Below are 24,849 nucleotides of genomic sequence, written 5' to 3' on the forward strand. Positions count from 1 at the left end.
GATAGGACCAATAGATCATCTTGGACATCACTTGAATTGGCCTCCTTCTGTTTGGTTGACTCCGAGTCTATCTTGAGTTGGGTATCGTTCAAATCTTATCATATCAATTTATCATTTTTTTTTTTTGTCTAGTGGAGATTGATTACTTGACAAAAAATCATATCATATGTAGAAATGTACTTGGCACAAAGCAACTTATAAAGCTTCCAAAACTAATTAAAGGGTGCTCCAATTTGAATTTATCTAAAATTGTATTTGGCATGATATTTCTTGGTTTTAGATTTAATAGTATTAGAATGGTGTTATTTTGGTTTTTCTTTCCTTGGAAAATTTTGTATGAATTAATTATAGGTAGTTTAGGCAGTTCAAATTCTTGTAAGTTCTATAATTTATTGTATCATTGTTGTCTAAAATAGTGTGTTCAGAATATATATTAACTTTTATTATGTTAGAATTATAAAACGATTGTCATTATTTTAAATCCTGATAACTAAGATCAATTAGATCCATTTATATCAGAATTATTTTCTTCTCTTCTTGATTTAATCAATAAAAAGAAGGGTGGTTTCTAAAAAAATATCCTAGAGGAGAGAGCCTAATGGATAAGGTTAGTTGAGCAAATATTAATGTCAACGATACATGCAAAAGGTAGACTTGACACAAGCCAAGCAACATGATGGGAAAGGCTATATGAGTAAGTTGTAGCCTTTCAAGTAACAAATACGGAACTACTCGAAGAACATGATAGTATTGAAGTATATAATCACAAGTGACAAGGAAGCGATGATTGTTAGAGTAAAGACATAGCAGTAACGATAGTTGATAGTTGGTAATTTTATGTCATTTCTAGTTGTGTTAGCAAAAAGGGGACAATTGTCTACATCATGCCAGTTAGAAAAGACTTCATATTAGTAATGGATGTTGAATTCTTGAATAGATATTAGACAATAGAGTTATTGAAAAGTCGGCGTTGACTAGGTGTATCATTCTTGTTGACAAAAGGGTGACAAGCCCATGGTTAATCACCATGTCAAAGGTAAGGAAAGAAGCTTAAATCCTCATTAGAAATGATCACCAATGGCACTTATTGAAGTTGACTTGACTTCGCTCTGTCAGAACATTTAAAAGTCAAAAAAGCCTCTTGAAAATGCTAAAGCATCTACTCTACTTGAGAGCAAACTTCTTCCAACCTCAAACATCCTGCAAAACTGTGCCAAGGTATGCTCCGCATGACCCTTAAAGAGCTGGGGATCATTTCTACATCCCTGGCCAACCTTGAGCAATGGAGGGCACCGGGCGTCCCTGTTCTCGTGAACAAACAAGAGACTAACAAATGCTTATACAACATCCGTCGAGGTTGTACAGATCCAAAGGAGAAAACGAGGGCGTTGTCGGCAAATGAAAACTCTGGATTTGTTCCTTCTGTTCCAACAAATCCTCTACAGGCTCGGATTGGTGCTCTTCCGAGTAATTAATGGTAAGTAGTAAAAGCAAATCAATGCATCCTTGCAAACATTTTGGAGAATAGAGTGAATATTGGGCGTATTGGGATCTAATACAGGTAAGCTTATGATGAAGATACAAAAAGTGAAGATGGTGCTCCATCTCCGATCAAATCCCACGACTATCCACACGAGGATTAACCTTTTGAAGCATCATTCGTGATTACTTGGCTACTTGTTCTAATACAGGAACGTTGTTCCACCTTTCTTCCAATCCACTGTTCTGCAAGGGAGGCAATGAGAAGAAGCTCACGGTGGAACTCCCACTCCTAATCTCTTTCAAGGCCCGCAATGCTGCAATCGTGCTCTTCATGTACAAGCTCTTCATGTACTCGATCTCCTCCAACTCCAGAACCCCTCCGGCCAGTGAGGATCTGGGTTCTGCTGGCTTCTGTTCTCCCTTCTCCATAACACAGTCTTCCTCGGAAGTTGAGGATTTGTTCTTGGGAAAGAGTTGATCCAGCATGGCCTCACACTCCTTCACAAGCTTGTACAACAGATCCGTGGTGAAGAAGGGTTGCTGCAGCACCTTGTGGATAAAGGACTGTCGCATAAGTGCTCCTGTCCTCTTGTCATACTTCTTCAGGATCTTCACCAGCCCTGAACACAGAAACACAATCAGATTTGGAGGAGCTGGGGTGGGAAAGTTGGCGTGAAATTTTTTGTGCGACAATGAGAAGGTACAAGGCAATTTGTCGACAAAGCTTTTACTTATTGTGTTAACAAACGAGCATCATTATATTTCATCATCCTCTTTTGTACCTGTGCAATTATTATTTATCCATTTAGAAAAGAAAATCGATTTCTGTATCCTTCAAGATAGTATGGATTTTTCTGTTTGAAAGTATTGATGCTGAACTTGGTAATTCATTCATCTTGGAAAGATGTCACAGGTCTAAATCCTACTGTAGCACTGACGTTCTCGGAGACATCGATGGCATGATTAGTAGCATATGCTATAAAACTCAGGAAACTAGTTAATAATTGAGTACTATAGCACTAATGAATAACTCATGATTCTTAGTCCCATGCTTTGCCAACTTTGGCAAACATGAGGCAATCATTCTAAAGTTTAGGATTCGATGTCAAAGGTGGCATGACTGACTGTACCCACTGATCCGAACCGAAGTAGTTCATTTTTCAGCTTAAATGGATTTATTGACAAGAGTAATTCAATTAATAAATTGTTGTGTTTAGGTTTTGAACCTGAAAAATCAAGTCAAGCAAGTGGTTTTCTGGTTATTGTGTGATCACTGTCACGTTTGGATCTTGCAAATAGGTCAAATCATTTCAGTATTAGGCTATTCTATATGTCAGGTCGTGGAAATTGGACTAATACATTGGTAGTGGATTAGTTGTCGACCCAAGGAGAATAGTTACTAGATGAATTAGGCAGGTGAAAATAAGGTTTCAAATACCGATCGAATCTTGACAGACATTTACCAATTCAAACCAAGAACCGATATGGACGATACGGCTCAGTGCTAGTTTTTTTAGTAATACAAAGTGATCTGTTAGTCACCGAGTATACTGGGTACTGCAGTAAAAAAATCAACATCGGATCAAGATTTTAGACCTCGGATAGAAACAGGGTTACAGTCTTGGTTCTAGAAATACGCACATCCACACGACACAATGACACCGCTACACTGTATTTTAAATAATATTCGACTAAGTTTTCAGTACACTCCAAGACGCCATTTCCGTTGAACCAAGCAACACCATCACCCTGGCCTGGTCAATCCGACGTATATTATTTCATCTAAGTCATATAAGTCAAGTCTTAAGTGACAACCATTTATTTCACACTAGACTAAGTGTGAGGAGTGGCAACAAGTAGATGGAAGTCATTCTCTTAATCTCTAGTGTCACAATTAAATGTTCATAAATAACAAATAAAATTGAACTGAAAGTTTACCATGATCTACATTAACTCTGCAATAAAGAATTATTTCTAAGCAGCAAAACTAGGAATTTTCTGAAAAGAAGATATAGAATTTGCTTAGTGGGAGAGAGACTATCTAAAGCAACATACCCGTATAGTTGAGCGCACTGTAGTTCTCGAGGAGGACCATCTCCCCATGGAAATCTACAATTTCCTTGCTCACTTTCATCAACTCCTCCTTGGAATTATTCGAGATGGCTTCCGCAACTCGATCCTGCAGGTCCTGCAAAGTGACATATTTTATGAAGATCGAATTTAGGAAAATGCACCGCAATTCCCAAAAGAAGCATGAAATGCCACTACAAAGAAAAACAAGCAGAACCTGAGCTCTACTTGGATACGAATCGAACAAGAGAAAAGAAGATAAGACCAATTTGTCCCTCTTTGCCCCTCCTTGTTTGGATCAAGAGCAGTGACTACCAAAGGCTAACTTCAAATATTTTCTCTACTACTTGAACCGATCCACAAGATTTCGGGAGACTCTCGAGATATGTAACCAAAGAACACTTGTTAAACGTCATGCTCTTCTGAATAACCGCTCAAAAATAAAGACGGGATCTACAAAGCCATCCACCTAATCGTCCTCAAGAATTTCGATTCGGGATCGAACTTTGGCACCCAAAAGAATCCTTTTTCTCAATCATTTAGTTGGCTTATTATCTATTGATCCTATTTTTCGAATGCCGGGAACGAAGGAAAGCAAGAGGGATTACCTTCTGGCGGATGATGTACTCCTCCTCCTTCTCAACAAAGAAATAATTGAACTTGTCAAGCTCCGATTCGAGGAGCCTCATGAAATCCTCCTCCTCCTCCCGCATCGCCGAGTCTTCCGGCGCCGAGGAGGCGGCGCGGTCGTCATCGGCCACCCTCGGTCGCTTGGCCGGCCTCTCCCCTCCTCCACCGGCTGCGATGAGCTTGAGGCGCCGCTTGAGATCTTTGTAGGAGAGGAACTTGTCCCTCCACTCCGGCAGAGTCTCGTCGATCTGGTTACTAAGACTCTTCCCAAATTTCATCTTCAAGAACCCACCTTTTCCGGTCTACGTATGATCAGAAGACACCGGAGGTATCAGAGGAAGGAAAAGATCAACGAAAGAGAGAAAGATAGAGGGAAGAAGCCGGGGCCAGCGGATGATATAAAGGGGAGGGAGAGGGAGAAGGGTAAAGGGGGGGAATTGGAATATGCGGAGACAGGAGAGAGGGAATATGCGAGGAAGAAGAGGATATCTCAGGTTTTATTCCCCCTCTCTCGGTGCTGCTCTCGGTAGCCGACGATGCGACGGTGTCGGAGGTCGATGCGTTCGCATCTGACTGCTACAACGGCCGTATCGGACATGCCTCAAACCGTCAGAATCATACTGCTATAAAGGCTGTAACGGCTGCGATAATTACATTATTATTTGAAATTTAATGATATTTTTATTGGAGTGATTCGAGAACGAATCATCGACCCGATTTTTTATTTTTTATTTATCTTCTATATCAAGTGATATTAGACACAATCTGTACCTATTTTCCAGTAATTAACATATTCAATAAATTACATTTAATGACATCTTATTCGGAGTCGTTGTCGAAAGATAGCCGTCGACTTTCCCACACGGTAGGAACGTTGCACGACTATTGGCGCGGGGACCTTTGTGGTGTTACGCAAAGGTTGAGCTAACTGTAGGGTCCAGGACAGGAGTCAGGAAATTGGCCAGATACTGGTACTCCTCGTCAGCGCCCTCCCGGAGAACCACGGGAGCTTGCGCCGGATGTACCAACAACGGAATGATGTTGCCTGTTTTGATAGGACAGGAGAGCCGTACTTGCTATCAAAATCGACCTGACTCTGAGGGAATCTAAGCTGGATATTCCTTGCTCGAGGAATCTGACGGCCATCTTAATGCAGATTCTTGAGGCGTCCACGAGAACATCGATTTGAGCTTCTGCTTGGAGATCACACGAAGAAGTACTACCAATCGATTAATCCCAATAAATCACTCAAAGTAAAAATTAAGTGCATGCATTATGTGTCTGAGATTAGTCTAATCAATGCATTATTCTAAAAAAATTCTCGATCAAATCCCAGCAAAAGTTACTCGTCTAAAACTTTCTTTGGCGATCTATTGAAAAGACAAGCTAAATTTTGTCTAGAAATCCAATTATTCGTTTTCTTAGTTAATGTAATATTTTATTATAAGAATATAATTATTTATTATTACCTTTTTTTAATGTCAAACCACACAAGCTGTTGAGAATATTTTATTTAAAATTTTGGCATATATAAATGCATTTATCTTATTATTTTTAAAAGTTAAAACCGATAATTAAATATGAAATAGTGGGGATAACATCATAACCCTAAATAGACAAAACCTTTGTATGTGTGGATACATTTGCAAAGGTAAAGCAAATGATGTATGCTAATCATATTAAAAACATCTACAAGAAAGAGAGAGAGAGAGAGAGAGCAAAGGACTCTCCAGCATGTCTTTGTTTAAGAGAGTCGACAGCAATGGTATGGATAAGAACAGCAGGATGTCTTTTATTAGTCAAGAGATGGATACAAAAATAATTGATGGATGTCACTTGTGCTATTCGAGAGGAGAAGGAAAAGCCAAATTAGAATTAAATATTTGGAGCATATTCCATCCATGGATGCTTCATTCTCCCACTCCATTCCTATCCGATGATGTCATGGCTGTCTTTCTCTTTCTTATAATCAAACATTCAACTTTGATCAAGTCAGAAGGCTGTCTCAATCACAAACTATATCCAAAACATCATATAAAATGCTAAATAGATAACCTAAATACAAAATGACATAAATACAATATAAAAGTATACAAATAATATGATATTTAATAACCATCTAATGTTTTAATTCATAATGTATAATGGCGTCTGACAATCATCTTGAAAATTATTTTTTCTTATAATCGAAAGAAAAACACCTACAAGTTTTGATTATTTGTTAGTGAAGTGTTTAGTTCATGCAACATGAACAGACACTATCCATCTTAAACTTGATTTGAAGCTTCACCCCTCATACACTCTATTTAGATCTACAAATGCCATTACAAGATTTGGTATCCCTCTCCATATTCTTATGAACAGGTGTAGATGTTAGTATGATTTTTCAAAGAATAATAATAAATAATGGATAAGGAGCATAGATGAATTTGTGCTAGTTAACGTAAAAACTTATCAAATCATCCTAAAATCTTAGGAAAAGTTTTTTTTTTTTTTTTTTGAATTACCTATCAAATGGCCCACTATCAATGTTATGTGGGCATAGAGAGAGGCCTCCATCAAATAATTGATAGACAAAAACATCAATATGGACCATCATAATGGGCTCAATATTAAATCCAACTAACAACATGAACAATCAATTTGATGTTATATATATAATGGAAGATATAGAAAGAAACTATAATTTTACTTGGTGTGTGGTGACAGACTAAATTAATGAAGATTTTGACTCCTGATAGTAAAATTTTGAGATTAAAATGTCATCTTTACCATTTATCATTGATACAAAAAGAGGAAATACAAAGAAACTTCGAAGGGGCACATTTTCTTTGACAAGTAAATCATATTGTTCAAGAGAAGCATGCAATGCACAAATCATATGCAACTAACATCTCTTTGGACTATTAAAGCCATTCCTTTAGTCTCCCAAGAACTCAAAATTCTAGCTGGTGGTGCTTTCCTCCTGTGCCTCTGATGCCTATTTTTGTTAACCTAAACTTTCCAAGTATGTATACATGTATGATTGCAAGCAACTCCATACACTCACGAAGCCTCAAAACATCTTAGCATAGGGCATTACTTTAGATGGGAGGTGATACACTTTTAATTAGTTCCTCAATAATGTGGCACATTTACTGAGCTCAGCTGCCTGTGGAGTCCCCATTGTCATCATCTCATCCACCCCAGCTTTTATTGATGTACTTGGAGTAGGGGACCTTCCACTACATCCTTCTTTTCTCATTACACATATCTTGACTTTTCTGTGATCTAAACTGCTTATCTTTTAGCTGTCTCTTACATTTCATCTCCTGGGGCTTCACATCAGCTTATTCATGCCAAAAGAATAACCACAAGCAAAGCAAGTGAGTATCTTAATTATAGAATTCATGTTTGATCAGTTTCTTTGGCAGAAGATATCAGATGTTTTTGCTAGTCATTAAATTGTGCATTTGTGGACCAGAATTAAGGAAATATATGATTAAGATTGTTTTTGCTGTCGTGATCAACTCATCAGGTCGATGTGACCCTTGCATGAAATAGTGACTAATAAATGTTGGCAAAAAATGATGGAATGAACTGCAGGTGAGCATGTATAACAATCAAAATAACTTGGCTCTACTACTGTACCAAGACTCCTAACAATGGCATTTTCTTTTTACCTTCATCATGAGCACTGAAATGAGGCAAAAAAGATAGTAAGAAACAGTGAGAGAATCAAAAGAGTAGTATATGAGAGAGATTTGCATGCATGAAAATGTTTAGTGTTTGCTGGAGTCATTTGATGTGTAATAACTTCCCCACAAGGAAATGATGCGGTGCATGTCTGAGTTACTATTTAGTTTCAGGGAGTAAGCCTATCATAATGTTTTTGTGTTGCAAGTCTACTGATGCTTGTAAATTATGACTGTATAGATACCCAATTTATCTTATTGTCATCAAAAGAATCTTGTTGATTCCAGCCTCATGACAGCTTTTCCTTAATATAAAGCTTCAATAGTCCACACTTTAACCTTAGTCTTATGTCTGAGTGTTCACTATCTTTTCATTGCATAATACAAGCACACCAAGACTTGGAAGGGGAACCTCCTCCTTTCTTGGGTCCCTGCAATGCAAGCATGCAGCAAGCTGTCATAAATGCCTCTCTTATCTTGATATCTTCCTCCATGCAGCCATGACAGTAGATGGATAGATGCAGCTGTCACAAAAGGTTCTATGTTTGTTTGCAGAGTATTCTCCAAACACAGCACAAGAAAGCAACCATTTGAGCTTTGTTATATCTATTAACGGAAAGTTGGCTGATATTACAACTTTCGTACTCGACCTGCATCGCTTTCAAATAGCATGACACAATTGTATGCATTCAGATTAGGAAACAAACACATATAAAAGCTTAATAAGCGCTCATAATGGTGCAGCCGGCAATCCTTTTCACCATTCATCTTTTACGTGTTGAGGGAGACTGATGACAAGGTGGATCGGCACTTGTAATAGCAATCCAAGCAAACAGTATCGACCTACTGAATTATCCTTCTCTGCCATGGTGGCTAGAGGAAGAAGCTGTCTTCATCTGCGGTCACTGCATGTGAGGGAGAGGTTGTGCGGTTCCTGCTGAGGAGTTCTTCTATCATCTGCAGTGCCAGCATCTCTTCTTCGTCCATCCCTCCGACCGCCTCCTGCGACGATGTCCCTGCCCCGGCGAGCGGCGTCGGCCCCATCATGGCTTCCCCGGCCGCTTGCTGGGCATGGTGGCTGCTCGCATTGCCGAGCTCCACGGTCATGACCCAGTTGGAGCCGTCGCGGGTGCCGGCGCGCTTCTGCCACACTCCGATGTGGGACTTCTCGTTGTCCAGCCGGAGGCAGGTGAGGGAGGGGGAGGGGGCGGTCTTGCAGCACTTCCGAAGCTTGGCGCTCAGGACCTCCGACAGGGCCTTGGAGGACGCGCGGGCGGCGGCGTCCCCCTCGGGGCTCCGGGGCATGGGGAAGTTAGTCTTGGCGTTGCGCCCGCTCATGAGCACCGCGGCCTCGTCGTAGGCCCGAGCGGCCTCCTCCGCCGTCTCGAAGGTGCCGAGCCACACCCTTCGCTTACTGTACACCATCATACGCACAACCACAGTAAGAAAGAAGGAAGATGATGCCTACATTGTCGTCTTGACCGCAACACATGCAGTCCCACTGTTGTTACAAATGATAGAGAGGGAAAGAATGGCGAGCATTCAATAAGTTCGCCACTGACATGCATGCAGACAGCGCGCAGAGTACTACTTACAGGAGAGGATGTCTAATCTCAGACACCCAGGAACCCCAGTGGCGCTGCCTGACACCTCGGAACTTCTTCGACTGTACCATATCGTTGTTAAGTATCAACTCTGGCAGCCGGACAGAGAATGCAGAAGAGAGAGAGAGAGAGAGAGGATGAGAGCAGTGGATTAAAGATGCGTCTCAGTTTCACTGACGACAAAGTACAGAAGGTGCAGGCTTCGAACTAGAATGGACAGGTAAATATATAGAGAGAGTGGAGTACCAGAGTTAAGTTGGGGAGGGTGGAGAAGGGAGAGAAAGGATGGCGGAGGAGCTGTCGGTGAAACGTGGCCATCGGCCCGTAACCACCCACAGTACACTGGTAATAAACTCCTCCACCTACACTCATCAATAACTCATTTAATTCTTCTTGCCTGTGTGTGGGTGTGTTGTCTTCCTGAGCTGATCATGACGAGGCCTGTAGCTAATCTGGTTGATGATGATAACATGGCCTACGCACTCTACCTTGTAAAAAGCTTGCTTCCCCAGGGTTGATCTCTTCGTTGCTGATCCAAATATAACTTTTCCTCGTGAGTCATATCATGTTCGATCAATTAATTGTCTGGTTGAATTATAGCTTCACTTATATCACTAGTTTCTTACTCTTACGTTATTGTTCTTGTACTGTTCAGTACCAGTAACTCCAATCTACCCACTCAGAAATCCAAGTCCCGGGTTTTGGAAATTTGTGCATCTGCATTCAATCTCTGCCTTCTGGTGTGTTATCCAATTCGACCATCAACGATGAAAGGGCTCAACATGATCAGTGCATCCAGGCATCAACTACTTTGCTGCACACCAACACCGAACACACTGCACACGCACCTTGTTGATCTGGGAACTCAAACTGTTGGTCTCCGAGAGGATGGCTGCCTAACACCGCTGTTGGTGCTCCCAGCAGTCATGAACTGGACCACCATGAGACCTGTGAGAACGAAGACTTTTCTCGAGCACCCGAGTACTTAACTGTTGACGATTAAATGATATGCCATGAGTCATGTATGGAATTCATCGACGGAAACAACCTGTAAGTAAATGATATACCTTTTACGTGTCTCTCACACTAAAAGCTACATGGATAAACCACATGCATGCACAGAAACTGATAGGAAAGAAGCCAGTGGACCAAATGTTACATGCCTGGCAGTCATACACAGTAGCAGTGGATCTCAATTAATGGAGGAGCCACGGAAAGGAGACTAAGATACATGCGGACATTTACCACTTCATAACCATAATGGCAGTATAAAAAATTCAGATTTTTTTCTTAGAAAATTATTGATATTTTTACATGAATTTGATGTAACGCGACAGATTTAGCCCAATTGAGGCCCGAAAGCATCGTCTTCTCGTGGGCTCAGTCGTTATATATATAGGCATCTGGAATCTTCCACAGGAGTCTTGGGCGGTCCTCAAATATCCACCAATCTCGTTTGGCTCGCTCCCGCCCATCGCCCGACCCTGCCCACCTTCTCCTCCTCCTCTTTCTCCGCTCTGTTTCACTGCCGAAGACCCGATGCTCGGATTGGCTCGAGGGCAGGCGGCAGTGATGGTGGTGGTGATGCGGATGCAAGCGCAGGTATGGTTGATTGGTGACGTTGGGAGTAGTCGATCGATGATGAGGGTTACACTTACTAGAGTCGGATGTGCAGATTTGATGTTGCTGCAGGCTTCGAGATGGCTTCTGAGAAACATGAGCAGGCGGAGTTGCCATCGAGATCGGCATCGAGTTCGGTGTTTTGTCGCGTGATATGACACCTCGGTACGTAATTTCTTGCTTGCTTCGTTGAACTCGGTGCTTTTGTTCCTGGATTTGGTCAATTCTTGAGATGGGTATTAGGAACCGATGTGTGAATCCGTTGTATCTGGCTTCGGGAACGGCAAAAGGAACACACACATGAACCAAGAATGAAAACAAAAGGCATCATTATGAAAGGACGGAGACAACATGTTCGCAGTAAAGCAGACCTAGTGCTGTCATGGCCAATAGCAGAAGAGAACTGTGAGAGGAAAACTAGGTTAGAGGAACATAGATGATACAAAGGGGATCAACAGATTTGCATATTGCCACTGGCTGATTAGGTAAAATTATTGTATTCATGACCCTCCCTGCTTCTAATTCAGCCTCGTTATTTTGCAGCATAAGCATACAGAGAACAAAAATATTAAAAAGCTCAAAACAAAAAGGCAACGTTGGTTGTTTTATCAGTAAACAACAATAAAAATGGTGAAAATATTGAGTCAGTAAATCAGGAAATCCAGTAAAGAATGTTGAAGAAGTACGAGCAAGAGGGAAGGGAACGATTAGTAGATCACTGGTTAAAAGGTAATCGAACTTTCATCAAGAAATTGATTCGTAGAATTAAATCTTTTTCCTACTCGAGTACACAAATACTCTTGGGAGGTTGCAATTTGTTTTGTTGCATTGCTTATTGAATATGTTGATGATTTCTGCAAATTTACGTATTAGTCTTAAGCATTTATCTGATATTGCATCAACAATGGGAAGAGGAAGAATGCTTTCATGTATTTCACATAGAGAAGGATTATAGCTTCATATTTACAGTATTTTATATCTTTGATAATGTGAAGTGCATGTTTAGCAGGCAGTATGTTATATCAGTGGCTTTCAGGCATAAATGGTGGTAAGCTGAGCATTTTTTTATTTCATTGAATTGTGTCTAGTTTCATTGATACAAGCCTTTAATTCTAAAGTCTTGACCACTACTGGGAATATCAATTACAACCACCTGGAACTCAGGTATCCTAAAATCTGGGCCCATTTCTGGACTTATAGAATCATTGATATTGGACTAACATTCTACATTGTTGAGTTATATAGCCATTGCTTCTTTGCATGTCAGCAGTTGTAGAATCATCAGATTACTAGGAACTGATATTTACATACAGGAAAGATCGTAGATGTAGGAAGTATTCAGAAAAAATTATGAGTTTCTGAGGCATTTAGCAACCTCAGGTAAACTACATATGGATGCTAAAGACCTTGATTTAGGCTTAATTTCCTGACCTTATAAACTTAATAACCTTTTCTTGCCTCTGATCATCTCTTAGCAAGTATCCATCTTTCACTATTTAGGCGACGTTTGGGTTAGACTCTTATGTTAGCTTAAATGGTGATCGAGACTCTTGGAACCTCCAGATTAATTGGGCATGGACTTTATGTCGAGCCCAGTGGACTTGCTGGATCAAATTGATTGGCCTACTAAACTTCATGGTGGGTTCGCTTATCTCAGGCTTGACCTCCCTTGTGTCGTACCAACCAATTAGGAACTTTATGCAAAATAATGTGATTTTTTTTTTTTATGAATCAAAGATTGACCAGACCAATCCAGTCGATTATGTTGTCAATCTCTGAAAGTGCTGTTTATTTTGTGGCTCACTATTCCTGAGAGACATGTATGCATTGAGTCTGATAGTTGTTTTCTGGAAAATTTTCCAAGTAAAAAGGAAAATTAAAAAAATATATTTCCTACCTGTGACACGAGGCCAACGCTAGGAATGACAACAGGTTGAATACTCATGAATTCGGATTTGATTCAGATGCTGAGTTATTTTATCTGAATCTGTTTTAGATTTGATCAAAGGGCATTGGTAATTAAGTTGGTCGAGTAGATACTAGTAAAAAAGAATGTCAGTATCATTTTAACATTTAAATGATAATGAGTAGATCAAGTCCAACATCAGACACTCGTAAACTATGTGCTGAAGCCTCCTCCGTCTCCAAAAGAAGTTCCATAGCGGAAACATTGAGCTAATTCATGTAAATTAGTTCGCCACGGCTTTCTCGCCATTTACAAGTGAAGAGGATGAACTAAAGATTCCGTTGTGAGTGACAAGGTGTTCATTATGGATCTCAAGGAGATCCCTTGAGCAAGTTTCTCTCGTGTCACATGCAAGACGTGTGCCAACGTGCATCCCAACACAATTGATGTGCCTACTTGCATCCTTTGGGTGACATTTGTCAGAACTTTGGCACAAAGTCAACGACAACATTAAGGAGGCGTAGTGGCTTTTCATGTCAGTAGCAATGGAAGAAGAAGTAGCAATTCCTTATCCAAGACGGTCTATTTAGTTTAGAATTCGTGTATGCCTGCATTAATCATCAGGCTGTGCTGGAAGTAGATCGCGAATCACAAATCGCATTCGACCCCATAATTTATGTAGTTATGTGGCCACACACAAGATTTTCACCAATAATCCCCACAAATCCTCGATATAGCAACTGTTGGTGTGTCGGCAAGTTTCCTATCATAATTGAGTTGAGGGGTGCTTTTTTAAAAGTGATGGTGTTGGTGGTGGTGTGTCAAAGAGGCCTCGCTGTCTACTTCTTTTTCTGAAAGGTACAGATCATGATAGTTGGATACGGCGTAATAACTGCACGGCTGGAGTTGATTCGTCTCCGCTGAATTGGGCAACATATCAGAACCCACACGTACATCAGATCCCTGCTACTTGCCGCGTTAAGCCCCTCGGCGTCTTCGTTACCTTGGTGAGCATTCCGTGTTCCTTCACCCTCGACGGCAACTCTTTAGGGCAATGGTCTTTTCATCAGACAGACAGATGAGTTAGGGTGTGCCTCGACTAAGGATATTTTGGATCCACAAGAATGCCTTCCCAGCGTGAGAGGAACCTTTCTTTCAGTCAGTCACTGGCCCTGACTGCTTTGATGATCTTGATGGGCCATCTCCATCTACCAAGAGAGCAACATGTGACTACATCTTGAAGTGCCCCGCTGCGTCTCCTCTGCAGTAGGTCCATTGAACTCTTTGTTGGCTCTAACTTTGATAAATATATGGTATCATCTATTCTCGAAGAGCAAGTAAGTGGTGGTAAACTTCCAGCAATGGAATGGGTAGGCTGCCGACTGCTTGCTTGGATTCATCTTCCGGTGGGCGTGGGCGGGTTCCATTGACCTTCATCTTTGTGCATATCCTTGGTTTTCTTTTGTTAGGAAACTCTAGGGAACGATACTGCGGTTGCAGGGAGGTGGTCCCGGGCCTAAATGGTGTGTTCCCAAATTATATATTGTTGGGTGAAATCGGTGTTTTGTGCCGCCGTCTTCATATTCCCATACTAATTGCCTTAAATAGTGGGGCCCTTACGCGGTGCTTAATTTAGAAGTAAGTGATTACAGAATGCGACAGTGAATTAATAGTTATTTGATTTGATAATTAAGTTTTGTTATAGTACATTGGTCCATCCAAATATTAAGATCCTCTACATATACTCCTGATAATACAATCTCATTCTTATTCCAATAAGATCTCATTCCCAACTTTCTTCAAGACTCAATTAAATTTTTTAGATATATGATCACTTTAAAAACCTCAGTCTTCTAACTAATGTGTATATCAAACAATATAGATATAGGAAAATATAAATTTTAAATACGTGATTTTGATACAAGTAGTATAATAAAAGAATCAAGCGTGTAAAATGGCTTGTTCATTTTGATTCGAAGAGTCTGCGAACCAAATATTTCAAGGTTTTTAGTTTCTAGTTCTACTTCCAGTGAGGTTGTGATTCTAGTATGCTTTGGTTCCAATGCCTAACCAATCACCAACTGAAGAATTAGTGTAGAGTGTGTATCTTGTGTTTGTGATTTCATTTAATTGGTTATCCCCACTTGAAAGAGACCAAAGGTTGATAGTCTCCCACGTTCTCTCCCATGGTTGGGCAGAATCTTATGACATTTGCTGAGTAAATAAAGTCACATCAGTGCATCCTTTCTTCCGTGGACCACCGATAGAGGAGGTAGGAGACAATGGCACATGAACAAAGCCATCCTTTCTAATATATAATTAGCATGCTAATGTTTCTAAAGCCGTGCTTTTTTGCCTTGTATGGTCGTGCGACATTATCTAATTACTGTGATTCCACTTATAAAGGCAGGCCCAACCCGTCGTCAGTCATCATCTCTCATCTATCGACGCCTGCGATATCGGGACCCAATGAACGAAGGGTCGAGATGTAATCTGATCCAGCAGCGCCGAAGACTAGACCACCAGGAAACGCAACAGGTCACGAGGTAAACGATACTGTGGGTCGTTACTTCTGCCGTCATTCATGCGTTTGCGAATGCCTGTGGCCATGTGAGACCTTTCTTCTCCCCCCGGCAATTTTATATTTTGGGCTGATGCCATGCATCTCCCGCTCACCTCAACGCGTCTCATTCCAACCTTTCTATTTATATATTCGAGAAAGAATCTAACTTACATTCTACCAATGGTAATTTTGATCCCAAATGGCAGGGATCAAAATCTCCAATAATTTTGTTTAATCTAGAAGTTGCGATGGTTGAAAACTTGGGGTCAAATCGGGCAACCTAGGATCCAATTAGCGGCCTGTTCGTGCGGTGGACCTTTTGATCCTAACTTCCTAACCGTCCATCATGTGATCCACACTTTTTTATTTTTATTTTTTTTTGTTTTCCTGTCACATGTTGTGCAAACAGGCTGTTTATGATTTCTTTTGGCGTCTGAATTGCTGGATATCCGATCTTAGTATAATGGTATGGATTCTTGATGGAAATAATTGGACTTAGGAAGATGAATAGGATTTGGAAGATCAAATCGAGTTATTGTTGGATCGTACATTTTTACGTCCCCAGGGTTAACTGGGTGGTCTTTTATGGTTGAGAGGGGTGAACATGATATTTGTGTGTGCGGCAGGGACATATATGTAAAAATGCTCATCGTTTCTCACCATTAAATTTCATAGTTGCCTCTTCCCACGGACTCTTTAGCTCCCTCCTCTCCTCGCGCTTCTTCCGGATCTACTACTCGCTTTCTTTCTATATATTACACCTTGTCCCAGTGCCCAGTCAGCCGGGACTGCGATCCCTCTTTCTCCATTTCTCTCCCCCTCTCCGCCTCCGATCGACCACTCGCTCCGCCGGATCCCAGCGCCGATCCTTCCTCGGGTAAGTGCGGTGGAATCATCATCACGATTGCTTTAACCATCTTTTTCTGGTCTTGATCCTTCCACGTTATCATGAATCTGTGAGGAAGTGCGAATTCGCATGGACTCCGAGGACTCTCGGCCTTTGTCTTTTCTTCGATTCTTTAGTTGGAATCGGATACTGGAGGAAACAAACCCATGATGATTTTGCACTTGATCTCGTACTCGTACGATGACTTCGGATCGGCCACTGATTTGGTTCCCTTTTTTTGTTAGGGAACAGCGCGTCTGGAATAAGGGATTGTCAGCAGATTTGGTCGTAGGTGGTTCCATTCTTGAAGGTGACATCTTTTACTTTCAATTCTGCCATCTCCATCGGCTCGGATTGGAGTTTGGATTTTCTTGCTCTGACATTTTTCCCCTTTTTTTAATATATGGGGGATTTTTTGGATAAGCAGGTAAGGATGGCCCAGATTTTGTTACACGGAACGCTCCATGCTACGATTTTTGATGCGGAATCGCTCACGAATCCGCAGAGAGGTTCAGGCGGTTTCCTCCGAATGGTAAGTCCTCGTGTTGTGATGAGCGCTTATTCTTTTGTGCGTCATCTTGTTCTCATGATGTTTTACTTGCCCTGCCCTGCTAGTAGGTTTCTGCACTCTTATGTGAGATCTCTGTTCAAGATTGTTATTTTGTCTTGCAGATATCGTCTTGCAATTGCTGCTGATTGTAGAGTTTTGCAGCAATTAGATTCCAATGTTACAATTCTTTTTGTTTTTCCTTTTTACTAGTGCCAAGGGAAACGATTGTATGTGTTGTATTACATGTTCACCAAAAAAATAAACTAATTTATGGAAAAACTGGCAAAACCTATTTGAAGACGAGAGAAACAGATATGATTTCTTAGGTTTTGGTGATTATTCGAAGCTTCCTTTGGAAGTGCTATTGATGCTTGTATAATGTGTTCGAGGCTATTTGGGGGAGCTATCTTTTTCCAAGAAACTTGAGTGCAAGAATTTTACATGGCATTTGTAATTTTGGATTTGGCCTCTGTATGTCATGTTTAGCCACTCCTCCGGGTGTTGGACACATTATAAAAGGGCGAACTGGGAGAAAGCAACCAGTGGAACTGACAAATCATAAGTTTCTGCTTGTTTGCTTGCTTGCTTTCTAACTTGCTGCATATTATCTGACATATTTAAGGGTCCATAAACTGTATACAGAATGATGATTTTCTTTGTTATTTAAAGTTATTCAATGTGAGAATTGTCATTTTACATCTTTTATTTTCCTAGTATCTGTTTTTGTCTCCTCAAAAAGGTGGTAGTGATAGTCATACTACTTTCAAAGCATAACAGAGCTCTGCTAGTAAACACATGTTTGGAGGTATGCTGAATGGAAAAATCAAACAATTATACTTGCACCTGGAGTTTACTTGAATTAACAAATAATCATTAAGAGTTGTTCTCAGCATTGATTTCCACTTTAAGTAAATTAGTATCCTCTGCTTAAAGGAAGTCAGAAGCTTATTCTCATCGAAGTAGTTTGTTATCAGTTGTGCTATTTTCTTGTCTCTTTCATCAAATGAGTCAAAAGATCAACAAGGAAAATTTTTCATGCATTGAACACACTCGTGCTTTCAAAATGACAATTCCTGCAATCATTATGGATGCTAGGACAAGTTTTCCTCTTGGGCCTGCAGCTCTGTATGCTTCTATCAAGTAGTTTATTATTTTAAGAAACTTTGACATTCGTTTTCTCTGCAGAGGTTTTAGAGACACATTCTTTGTTCAAGTCTTTGCAGCTTCTATCAAGTAGTTTATTATTTTAAGAAACTTTGACATTCATTTTCTCTGCAGAGGTTTTAGAGACACGTTCTTCATTCAAGTCTTTCAACTTCGAGTGTTTAAATTAATTCATGATACCTAAAACCAAAGGTTTTACATTCCAATATGATATTGGTCTCGTCAATTTAGCAGATCAGGTTGATGCCAAAAATGCTGAGCTGTGTACTGATTTGTACCATTCTGATATGTTGAAAAGAACTATAAAATAAAATGTTATACTAAGAGATACATAGCTGTATGGTCTATTAATAATGCCTTGTCAGACTCGTAAATGCTCATTTTATATAATACCTAAAACTACCTATTTTCTTCCCCTTTAGTTGTGTTTTCTCTTGGTTGCTGAAAATTATTCCATCCACTGCTTATTTTGATTAGCTATTACAAATAATCAATGAGGGATAAATTTGTTGATTTGCCTATTAATCTAAATATTTCTTTTTTTCTTCTAATTCTTGTCTTCGACTTGAAATTCTTCTAACAGGTTGTTGAAGGTATTGAAGATACCATTGGTCTTGGGAAGGGCACCACCAAACATTATGCCACTATTGATTTGGAGAAGGCTCGAGTTGGTCGGACCAGAATGCTTTCGGATGAACCGGTCAATCCACGTTGGTATGAGTCTTTTCACATATACTGTGCCCATATGGCAGCGAATGTCATCTTCACTATTAAATTTGACAATCCTATCGGGGCAACACTGATTGGAAGAGCTTATCTGCCTGTCATGGAGATCCTTGATGGTGATGAAGTGGATAGATGGCTTGAAATATGTGACGAAGACCGGAATCCTGTTGGAGATGCTAAGATCCATGTCAAGCTGCAATACTTTGATGTTTTAAAAGACCGTAACTGGGCGAGGGGTGTACGAAGTACAAAATATCCTGGAGTCCCTTATACATTTTTCTCTCAGAGACAGGGTTGTAAAGTAACACTCTACCAAGATGCGCATGTCCCTGACGACTTCATTCCTCGAATTCCTCTTGCTGATGGGAAATATTACGAGCCCCATAGGTGCTGGGAGGACATTTTTGATGCAATTAGTAATGCACAACATCTGATATACATTACTGGGTGGTCTGTGTACACAGAGATTACATTACTTAGAGACAACAAGAGGCCAAAACCAGGTGGTGATGTCACACTGGGAGAGCTCCTTAAGAGGAAGGCTAGTGAAGGTGTTCGAGTGCTTATGCTTGTTTGGGATGACAGAACCTCGGTAGGTTTGCTGAAGAAAGATGGTCTGATGGCAACCCATGATGAGGAGACTGAAAATTATTTTCATGACACAGATGTGCACTGTGTTTTGTGCCCTCGAAATCCTGATGATGGTGGAAGCTTTGTTCAAGATCTTCAAATTGCCACCATGTTCACTCATCATCAGAAGATTGTTGTTGTCGACCATGAGATGCCTAACAAGGCTTCTCAGCGGCGGAGGATTGTGAGTTTTGTTGGGGGCTTAGACCTTTGCGATGGGAGATATGACACGCAGTTTCATTCTCTGTTCAGGACATTGGACACAGCTCATCATGATGACTTCCATCAGCCAAATTTTGGAGAGGCTTCCATAACAAAGGGTGGACCAAGAGAGCCTTGGCATGATATTCATTCACGGCTTGAAGGGCCTATTGCTTGGGATGTTTTGTTCAATTTTGAGCAGAGATGGAGAAAGCAGGGAGGAAAAGATGTTCTTGTACAGCTCCGTGATCTCTCTGACATCATCATTCCGCCTTCTCCTGTCATGTTCCTAGAGGACAAAGAGACTTGGAATGTTCAGCTTTTCAGATCCATTGATGGAGGTGCTGCTTTTGGCTTTCCTGAGACCCCAGAGGATGCCGCTAGAGCTGGGCTTGTTAGTGGAAAGGATAACATCATTGATAGAAGCATTCAAGATGCGTACATAAATGCCATCCGTAGGGCAAAGAACTTTATCTATATTGAAAATCAGTACTTCCTTGGTAGCTCTTATGCATGGAAAGCTGATGACATCAAGCCTGAGGAAATTGGTGCATTGCATCTGATCCCTAAGGAGCTATCCTTGAAGATTGTTAGTAAGATTGAGGCTGGGGAGCGCTTTACTGTCTATGTCGTCGTGCCAATGTGGCCAGAGGGTGTGCCAGAAAGTGCGTCAGTTCAAGCAATCTTAGATTGGCAGCGGAGGACAATGGAGATGATGTATACTGATGTCATACAAGCTCTCCAGGCAAAAGGAATCGAAGCCAATCCAAAGGACTATCTGACTTTCTTCTGTTTAGGGAATCGAGAGGTAAAGAAGAGTGGAGAATATGAACCTGAGGAGCAGCCAGAACAAGACACCAACTACAGCAAAGCTCAGGAGGCCAGGCGGTTCATGATCTATGTACATACAAAGATGATGATTGGTATTCTTCTCTCAACACTCGTCTATACTTCCTCTTGTGTATTCAAAGGTTTCTCTTGCATAACATACTCTAGGTACTTTTGTCCAGAGTCATCTCTATGCTGCTTTTCGGGTCCTTTTGCCTTCAAGTGTCACAGTCTTAATTTTTTCGGTTAATGGGAAATAGATCAGGACTCTTGCTTAATTATATGTAAGATGATAAAAATATAAGCTAAATGGGCGGGAAAATCTGTGAACTTCAATTTTGAGACTAAGAAAGTGAGGTTTCATGAATTAGCATGTTTTCTGAATTATCTTCATTCATTACTTGCAAACAGAAACAGGTAAAAGAATATCATTTTGTAACAATTGAATTTCTCTACAAGTCCAGTCTGATTTTTGCAAAAGAAATTGAGGTTTCATGAAGTAGCATGTTCTCTGAATTATCATCATTTATTACTTGCAAATGGAAGCTAGGTGTGCCTACCTGCAGATGTTCAATGGAATGTATCTTAGTTCTAATCTTCCTTGAACCCTGCCATCTTTTGCTTTTACCTCACCTAATAAACTGCAAATCACATACAACTTTATCTGTGCCCCACTAATGATAAAGAAGGCTGAAAGATGTACACAATTTTAGCAACTGATTTGAAATTAACAATTTGTTCTCTGTTGCAACTGGGTTGCAGAAGTTCACAGGTTTGTTATTTTCGACTTATTCATCATGCAATGCTGTGTTCACTCTTTGAAATACTTCAACTGATTCTAGATCACTTCATTTCTAAAAAATGATTTTTTTTTTAAATTCAGATAAGTTGTTCATTCTCTTGAACCTATGCCATGTTATATTTCTAGTTAGGCATTTCCGGGTTTCAGAAGCAAGTCTTCCAATGACAATCTGTCTTGGTTCTGGTTTCAAAAGCTGCGACTACTTGGGTTGATGTTGATAAAATCCTAATTACTGCAAGCTTTTGATTTCAGTTGATGACGAGTATATCATAATCGGGTCAGCCAACATCAACCAGAGGTCAATGGATGGAAGCAGGGACTCTGAGATTGCCATGGGAGCATACCAACCGTATCATTTGTCAACTAGGGAGCCGGCACGGGGGCAAATCCACGGTTTTCGATTGGCCCTTTGGTATGAACACCTTGGCATGCTTGATGATGCCTTCCTCCAGCCGGAGAGCTCGGAGTGCGTGCAGAAGGTTAACAGGATCGCCGACAAGTACTGGGATCTATATTCGAGCGACGATTTAGAACATGACCTCCCAGGACATCTACTTAGCTATCCTATCGGAGTCTCCGCTGAAGGAGAAGTCACAGAGTTGCCCGGCACGGAGTTCTTCCCCGACACCAAGGCCCGAGTCCTCGGAGCCAAGTCCGACTACCTTCCACCCATCCTCACAACATAACTGCTCGCCGTTTCTTTAATAATAGCAGTTGCGGCGAGTGAGAGAAATAATGGCATGCACTTTCTTGGAGCTGCTTTAATTTCCAGCTAATCTTGTGTTAGATTTGGGTTTTTGCTAGACACACAATATGCTTATTACTCTACCTGTAATCTAGTGTTGTGATGGACGCATCATGGTCGCTTAAACCTGGCACACCACTTCCTGTACTCCATTTATCTGAGTTTTAATATCACTACGTGTTTGCTGATAGAATAAATGGCATGGTTTCACGGTATAACCGATCATTAGTGTTTCTCTTTGCCTTGTGTATGTTTAGCAACACTTTTCACATGAAGACCAATGTTAAGCCCAAATTATATGTTCTGGTTGAAATTTACAGCGCAATGGTATTAGTGGCAGTTCTCTGTAGGAATGCTATGCCAAGCTACAAACAAACATAAAGCAGTTACCGGCTGCTCATTAGGGTGACTGGATTCACATGGTCACGGGGTATAGCAGTAAGTGATGACTGAAAGCTACGAGTCTTCGAGGATCCATCAGCTTGTGATCCATGACCACCACAATCTTAACGTTCTTTGGTGATTGTTGCAGGTAAACTATAGCTGACACCCGTCTTAAGTCTTTCTTTCTCATGCTCTTCCCTGTTTCATCGGATGCTTCCACTGCTCGCCGTCCTCCAACGGTAACTCCACCCTCTTGTCGTCTCTCTGTCGATGAAAGACTGAGCCATTTGAGACTAAACGCCACTTCATCACGCAAAAGCGACAAGAAATTTGATCTCAAACAGAGCAGCCAAGCAAGAAACACAGTTGGAGTATTATGAGATCACCGAGTTACTAGTCAGATTAACTCTCTCCTTTTTTACTTCTCCACTTTAGGCCTGAATCCTCCAGTTCAGGCCTCCTGCTCTTGTTAGGACTAATTATAGATTATCCTTGACAATTATACCAGCACTAATGCAGATGTGGAGCAACGCCCTTCAGTAACTACGTCGGCATTGACACATATGCATAGCGACGCCATTCTACATTTGTGTCAGCATCGCTCGATATTTACATTGACGATCATTTCGTCGCTCGGTAACTACATTGATGTTGATACAGATACAAAGCGATGCTGCTCGACAACTGTGTCGATGTCGATGTAAATGCAAACGATGTCACTCAGTAACTACATCGGTACCGACGTAATTACCAAGCGACGCCACTCCACATATGCGTCGGCATCGATGTAGTTGCCAAGTGATATCGTTTTGCATCTACATTCACACTGATACAGATGCCGAACAATCCTTTTGTAGCTCGACAATTACATCGACGTCAATGCAAATGCAAAACGATGAAAAACCCGCTCGACAACTGTGTCGATGTCGACGTAATTAGAGTACGATTATCATCTCTCGTCGTCGCTTTCCTCATCCACAACAACCACTCACGACTCCAACAACATCGTCGTCCATCACCATCGACGTCATCCGTCACCATCAACTGAAATATTAAAATTATTTTTTTTATTTTTATATTTTTATTGATAAAACTGATATCAGAGTAAATAAATCTATATATTAATTTTTTAAAATATAAAAAATAAAATATTAAAGATAACTCACTAAAGATGATATATTATTAACCCCATCTTCTTACCCGTTCGTTTCTTGTGCTCTCCATGATTGCTAATTCCTGACGGTTGACAATTCCTCCTCTTCAAAGCATAATGTTCTCCTGGATGTGAAAAATGAAGTTGAATAATGACATCACTGATTGAGGAGGAAGTTGCGGAAGTGTGTCCGACTTGAAGTCCTCAACTACTGGGAAGTTTTTGCCTCTCCTGCAAAATTTGAGTGGATAAGAAGAAGAGTACGAAATGGCAGCGTTGTCGCCATCTTTTCCCGAAGCCGCCAACGCTCTCCCTCTCTCTCTGGTCTTCCCACTTGTGCATCAGACCCTGTCGTTTCTCCGAGTATAAAGCACTCTGTCTTGACACCAGCTTCACATGTCACGGTCTCCAACGCAGCCAAGTCCTTCTCCTCCTTGTGCTTTCTTCGTCTTTTCCCATGACCTCTCACGGGGTGGCCCTGGCCACTGCCGTGGCCGTCTCCGGTACCGTCATCCTCATCGCCCTCTGCCGCCAGAAGCCCTTCTCCGTCTCCGCTGGAGCCGGCGCCGCTGCCGCCGATAGGAACTCGACTCCCCCTTGGCACCACCTGCGGTCCTGCATCTCCTCCTCCGGTACGCCGTCAGCCTTCACGTCTCCTTCTCCGTTTGCTTCTGCCGCTTTGGTTTCTCTAAGCCAGTTGACACTGTGCCGATATACGCAGGGAAGACGGGAAACAGAAAGAAGAAGCAGCAGCATCGGAAGAAGAGAGTCCAGTTCGCAGCGGAAGTGGCGGAGTTCAGCTGCAGTGAGCCCCCGGCGGCGGAAGAAGAAAACCAGGAGCAAGAGGCGGCGGAGGAGGAGCGGCCGCGGGCGCCGCCAGGGATGCCGGCGAACAGGGTGGCCCTGTACAACGGCATCCTCCAAGATCGGCTCATGCAGCGGATGGCCTGCTGTTACTGATCCCTCGATCGCGTCTGTAACCCCTTCCGCGGTCAAACTCTCTCTCTCTCTCACACACACACCTTGTAATTAGCCATCAAGCTTCTCGTGAGGAAGAAGAAATTGAACTGGATTGCTCATGCTGTCTGTGGTTGGCGTGCTGCGGATAATTTATACTGTTCATCGTTGCCATCAAAAACTCCCCCATGCATGAGTTGATCCTATTCCCGACGTCAGAAGCTATCATTTCCCATTTCTTTCTTGGTCCTCTGAGCACTGCCCTTCATGCTTT

At 41.4% G+C, this 24,849-nt stretch overlaps 4 protein-coding genes and 1 long non-coding RNA gene across 6 annotated transcripts; 3 read left to right on the top strand and 2 right to left on the bottom strand.

The window, feature by feature from the left end:
• Positions 1-1,525: 1,525 nt before the first annotated feature.
• On the bottom strand, positions 1,526-4,599 carry LOC135654359 (SPX domain-containing protein 1-like). Its single transcript, XM_065175587.1, has 3 exons — positions 4,161-4,599; positions 3,538-3,670; positions 1,526-2,102 (listed from the first exon to the last, which is right to left on the bottom strand). The coding sequence occupies exons 1-3, from the start codon at positions 4,458-4,460 to the stop codon at positions 1,666-1,668; spliced, it is 870 nt and encodes a 289-aa protein (XP_065031659.1). The 5' UTR covers positions 4,461-4,599; the 3' UTR covers positions 1,526-1,665.
• A 3,980-nt stretch (positions 4,600-8,579) lies between these two features.
• On the bottom strand, positions 8,580-9,608 carry LOC135654360 (ethylene-responsive transcription factor WIN1-like). Its single transcript, XM_065175588.1, has 2 exons — positions 9,452-9,608; positions 8,580-9,270 (listed from the first exon to the last, which is right to left on the bottom strand). The coding sequence occupies exons 1-2, from the start codon at positions 9,529-9,531 to the stop codon at positions 8,730-8,732; spliced, it is 621 nt and encodes a 206-aa protein (XP_065031660.1). The 5' UTR covers positions 9,532-9,608; the 3' UTR covers positions 8,580-8,729.
• A 1,292-nt stretch (positions 9,609-10,900) lies between these two features.
• LOC135654366 (uncharacterized) lies at positions 10,901-11,369 on the top strand. The gene is made up of 2 exons (XR_010502946.1): positions 10,901-11,062; positions 11,136-11,369. It is a non-coding gene; the product is annotated as an uncharacterized LOC135654366 (long non-coding RNA).
• A 4,884-nt stretch (positions 11,370-16,253) lies between these two features.
• On the top strand, positions 16,254-22,278 carry LOC135654365 (phospholipase D alpha 1-like). 2 transcript variants are annotated; one of them, XM_065175593.1, is made up of 5 exons: positions 16,254-16,426; positions 16,681-16,745; positions 16,863-16,967; positions 18,733-20,629; positions 21,589-22,278. In XM_065175593.1, exons 3-5 carry the CDS (start codon positions 16,869-16,871, stop codon positions 22,020-22,022), a joined length of 2,430 nt encoding a protein of 809 aa, XP_065031665.1. In that variant the 5' UTR covers positions 16,254-16,426; positions 16,681-16,745; positions 16,863-16,868; the 3' UTR covers positions 22,023-22,278. The 2 variants fall into 2 exon arrangements, with proteins under 2 accessions (XP_065031665.1, XP_065031666.1); XM_065175594.1 differs by having other exon boundaries at positions 16,688-16,745.
• Positions 22,279-24,075: 1,797 nt separating this feature from the next.
• LOC135654374 (uncharacterized) lies at positions 24,076-24,697 on the top strand. The gene is made up of 2 exons (XM_065175609.1): positions 24,076-24,250; positions 24,340-24,697. Exons 1-2 carry the CDS (start codon positions 24,076-24,078, stop codon positions 24,576-24,578), a joined length of 414 nt encoding a protein of 137 aa, XP_065031681.1. The 3' UTR covers positions 24,579-24,697.
• Positions 24,698-24,849: the final 152 nt, after the last annotated feature.

Source organism: Musa acuminata, unplaced genomic scaffold (assembly GCF_036884655.1).
Source record: "Musa acuminata AAA Group cultivar baxijiao unplaced genomic scaffold, Cavendish_Baxijiao_AAA HiC_scaffold_61, whole genome shotgun sequence".
NCBI lineage: Eukaryota > Viridiplantae > Streptophyta > Magnoliopsida > Zingiberales > Musaceae > Musa > Musa acuminata.

Coding starts and splice junctions, on each gene's coding strand:
- LOC135654359 (XM_065175587.1), bottom strand. CDS start 4,460: ATGAAATTTGGGAAGAGTCTTAGTAACCAGATCGACGAGACTCTGCCG. Junction 3,671..4,160: donor AGTACATCATCCGCCAGAAG/GTAATCCCTCTT, acceptor GTCACTTTGCAG/GACCTGCAGGATCGAGTTGC. Junction 2,103..3,537: donor CAGTGCGCTCAACTATACGG/GTATGTTGCTTT, acceptor TTCTGTGTTCAG/GGCTGGTGAAGATCCTGAAG.
- LOC135654360 (XM_065175588.1), bottom strand. CDS start 9,531: ATGGTACAGTCGAAGAAGTTCCGAGGTGTCAGGCAGCGCCACTGGGGT. Junction 9,271..9,451: donor GAGATTAGACATCCTCTCCT/GTAAGTAGTACT, acceptor GATGGTGTACAG/TAAGCGAAGGGTGTGGCTCG.
- LOC135654365 (XM_065175593.1), top strand. CDS start 16,869: ATGGCCCAGATTTTGTTACACGGAACGCTCCATGCTACGATTTTTGAT. Junction 16,968..18,732: donor CAGGCGGTTTCCTCCGAATG/GTAAGTCCTCGT, acceptor TTCTTCTAACAG/GTTGTTGAAGGTATTGAAGA. Junction 20,630..21,588: donor ACATACAAAGATGATGATTG/GTATTCTTCTCT, acceptor TTTTGATTTCAG/TTGATGACGAGTATATCATA.
- LOC135654374 (XM_065175609.1), top strand. CDS start 24,076: ATGACCTCTCACGGGGTGGCCCTGGCCACTGCCGTGGCCGTCTCCGGT. Junction 24,251..24,339: donor GTCCTGCATCTCCTCCTCCG/GTACGCCGTCAG, acceptor CGATATACGCAG/GGAAGACGGGAAACAGAAAG.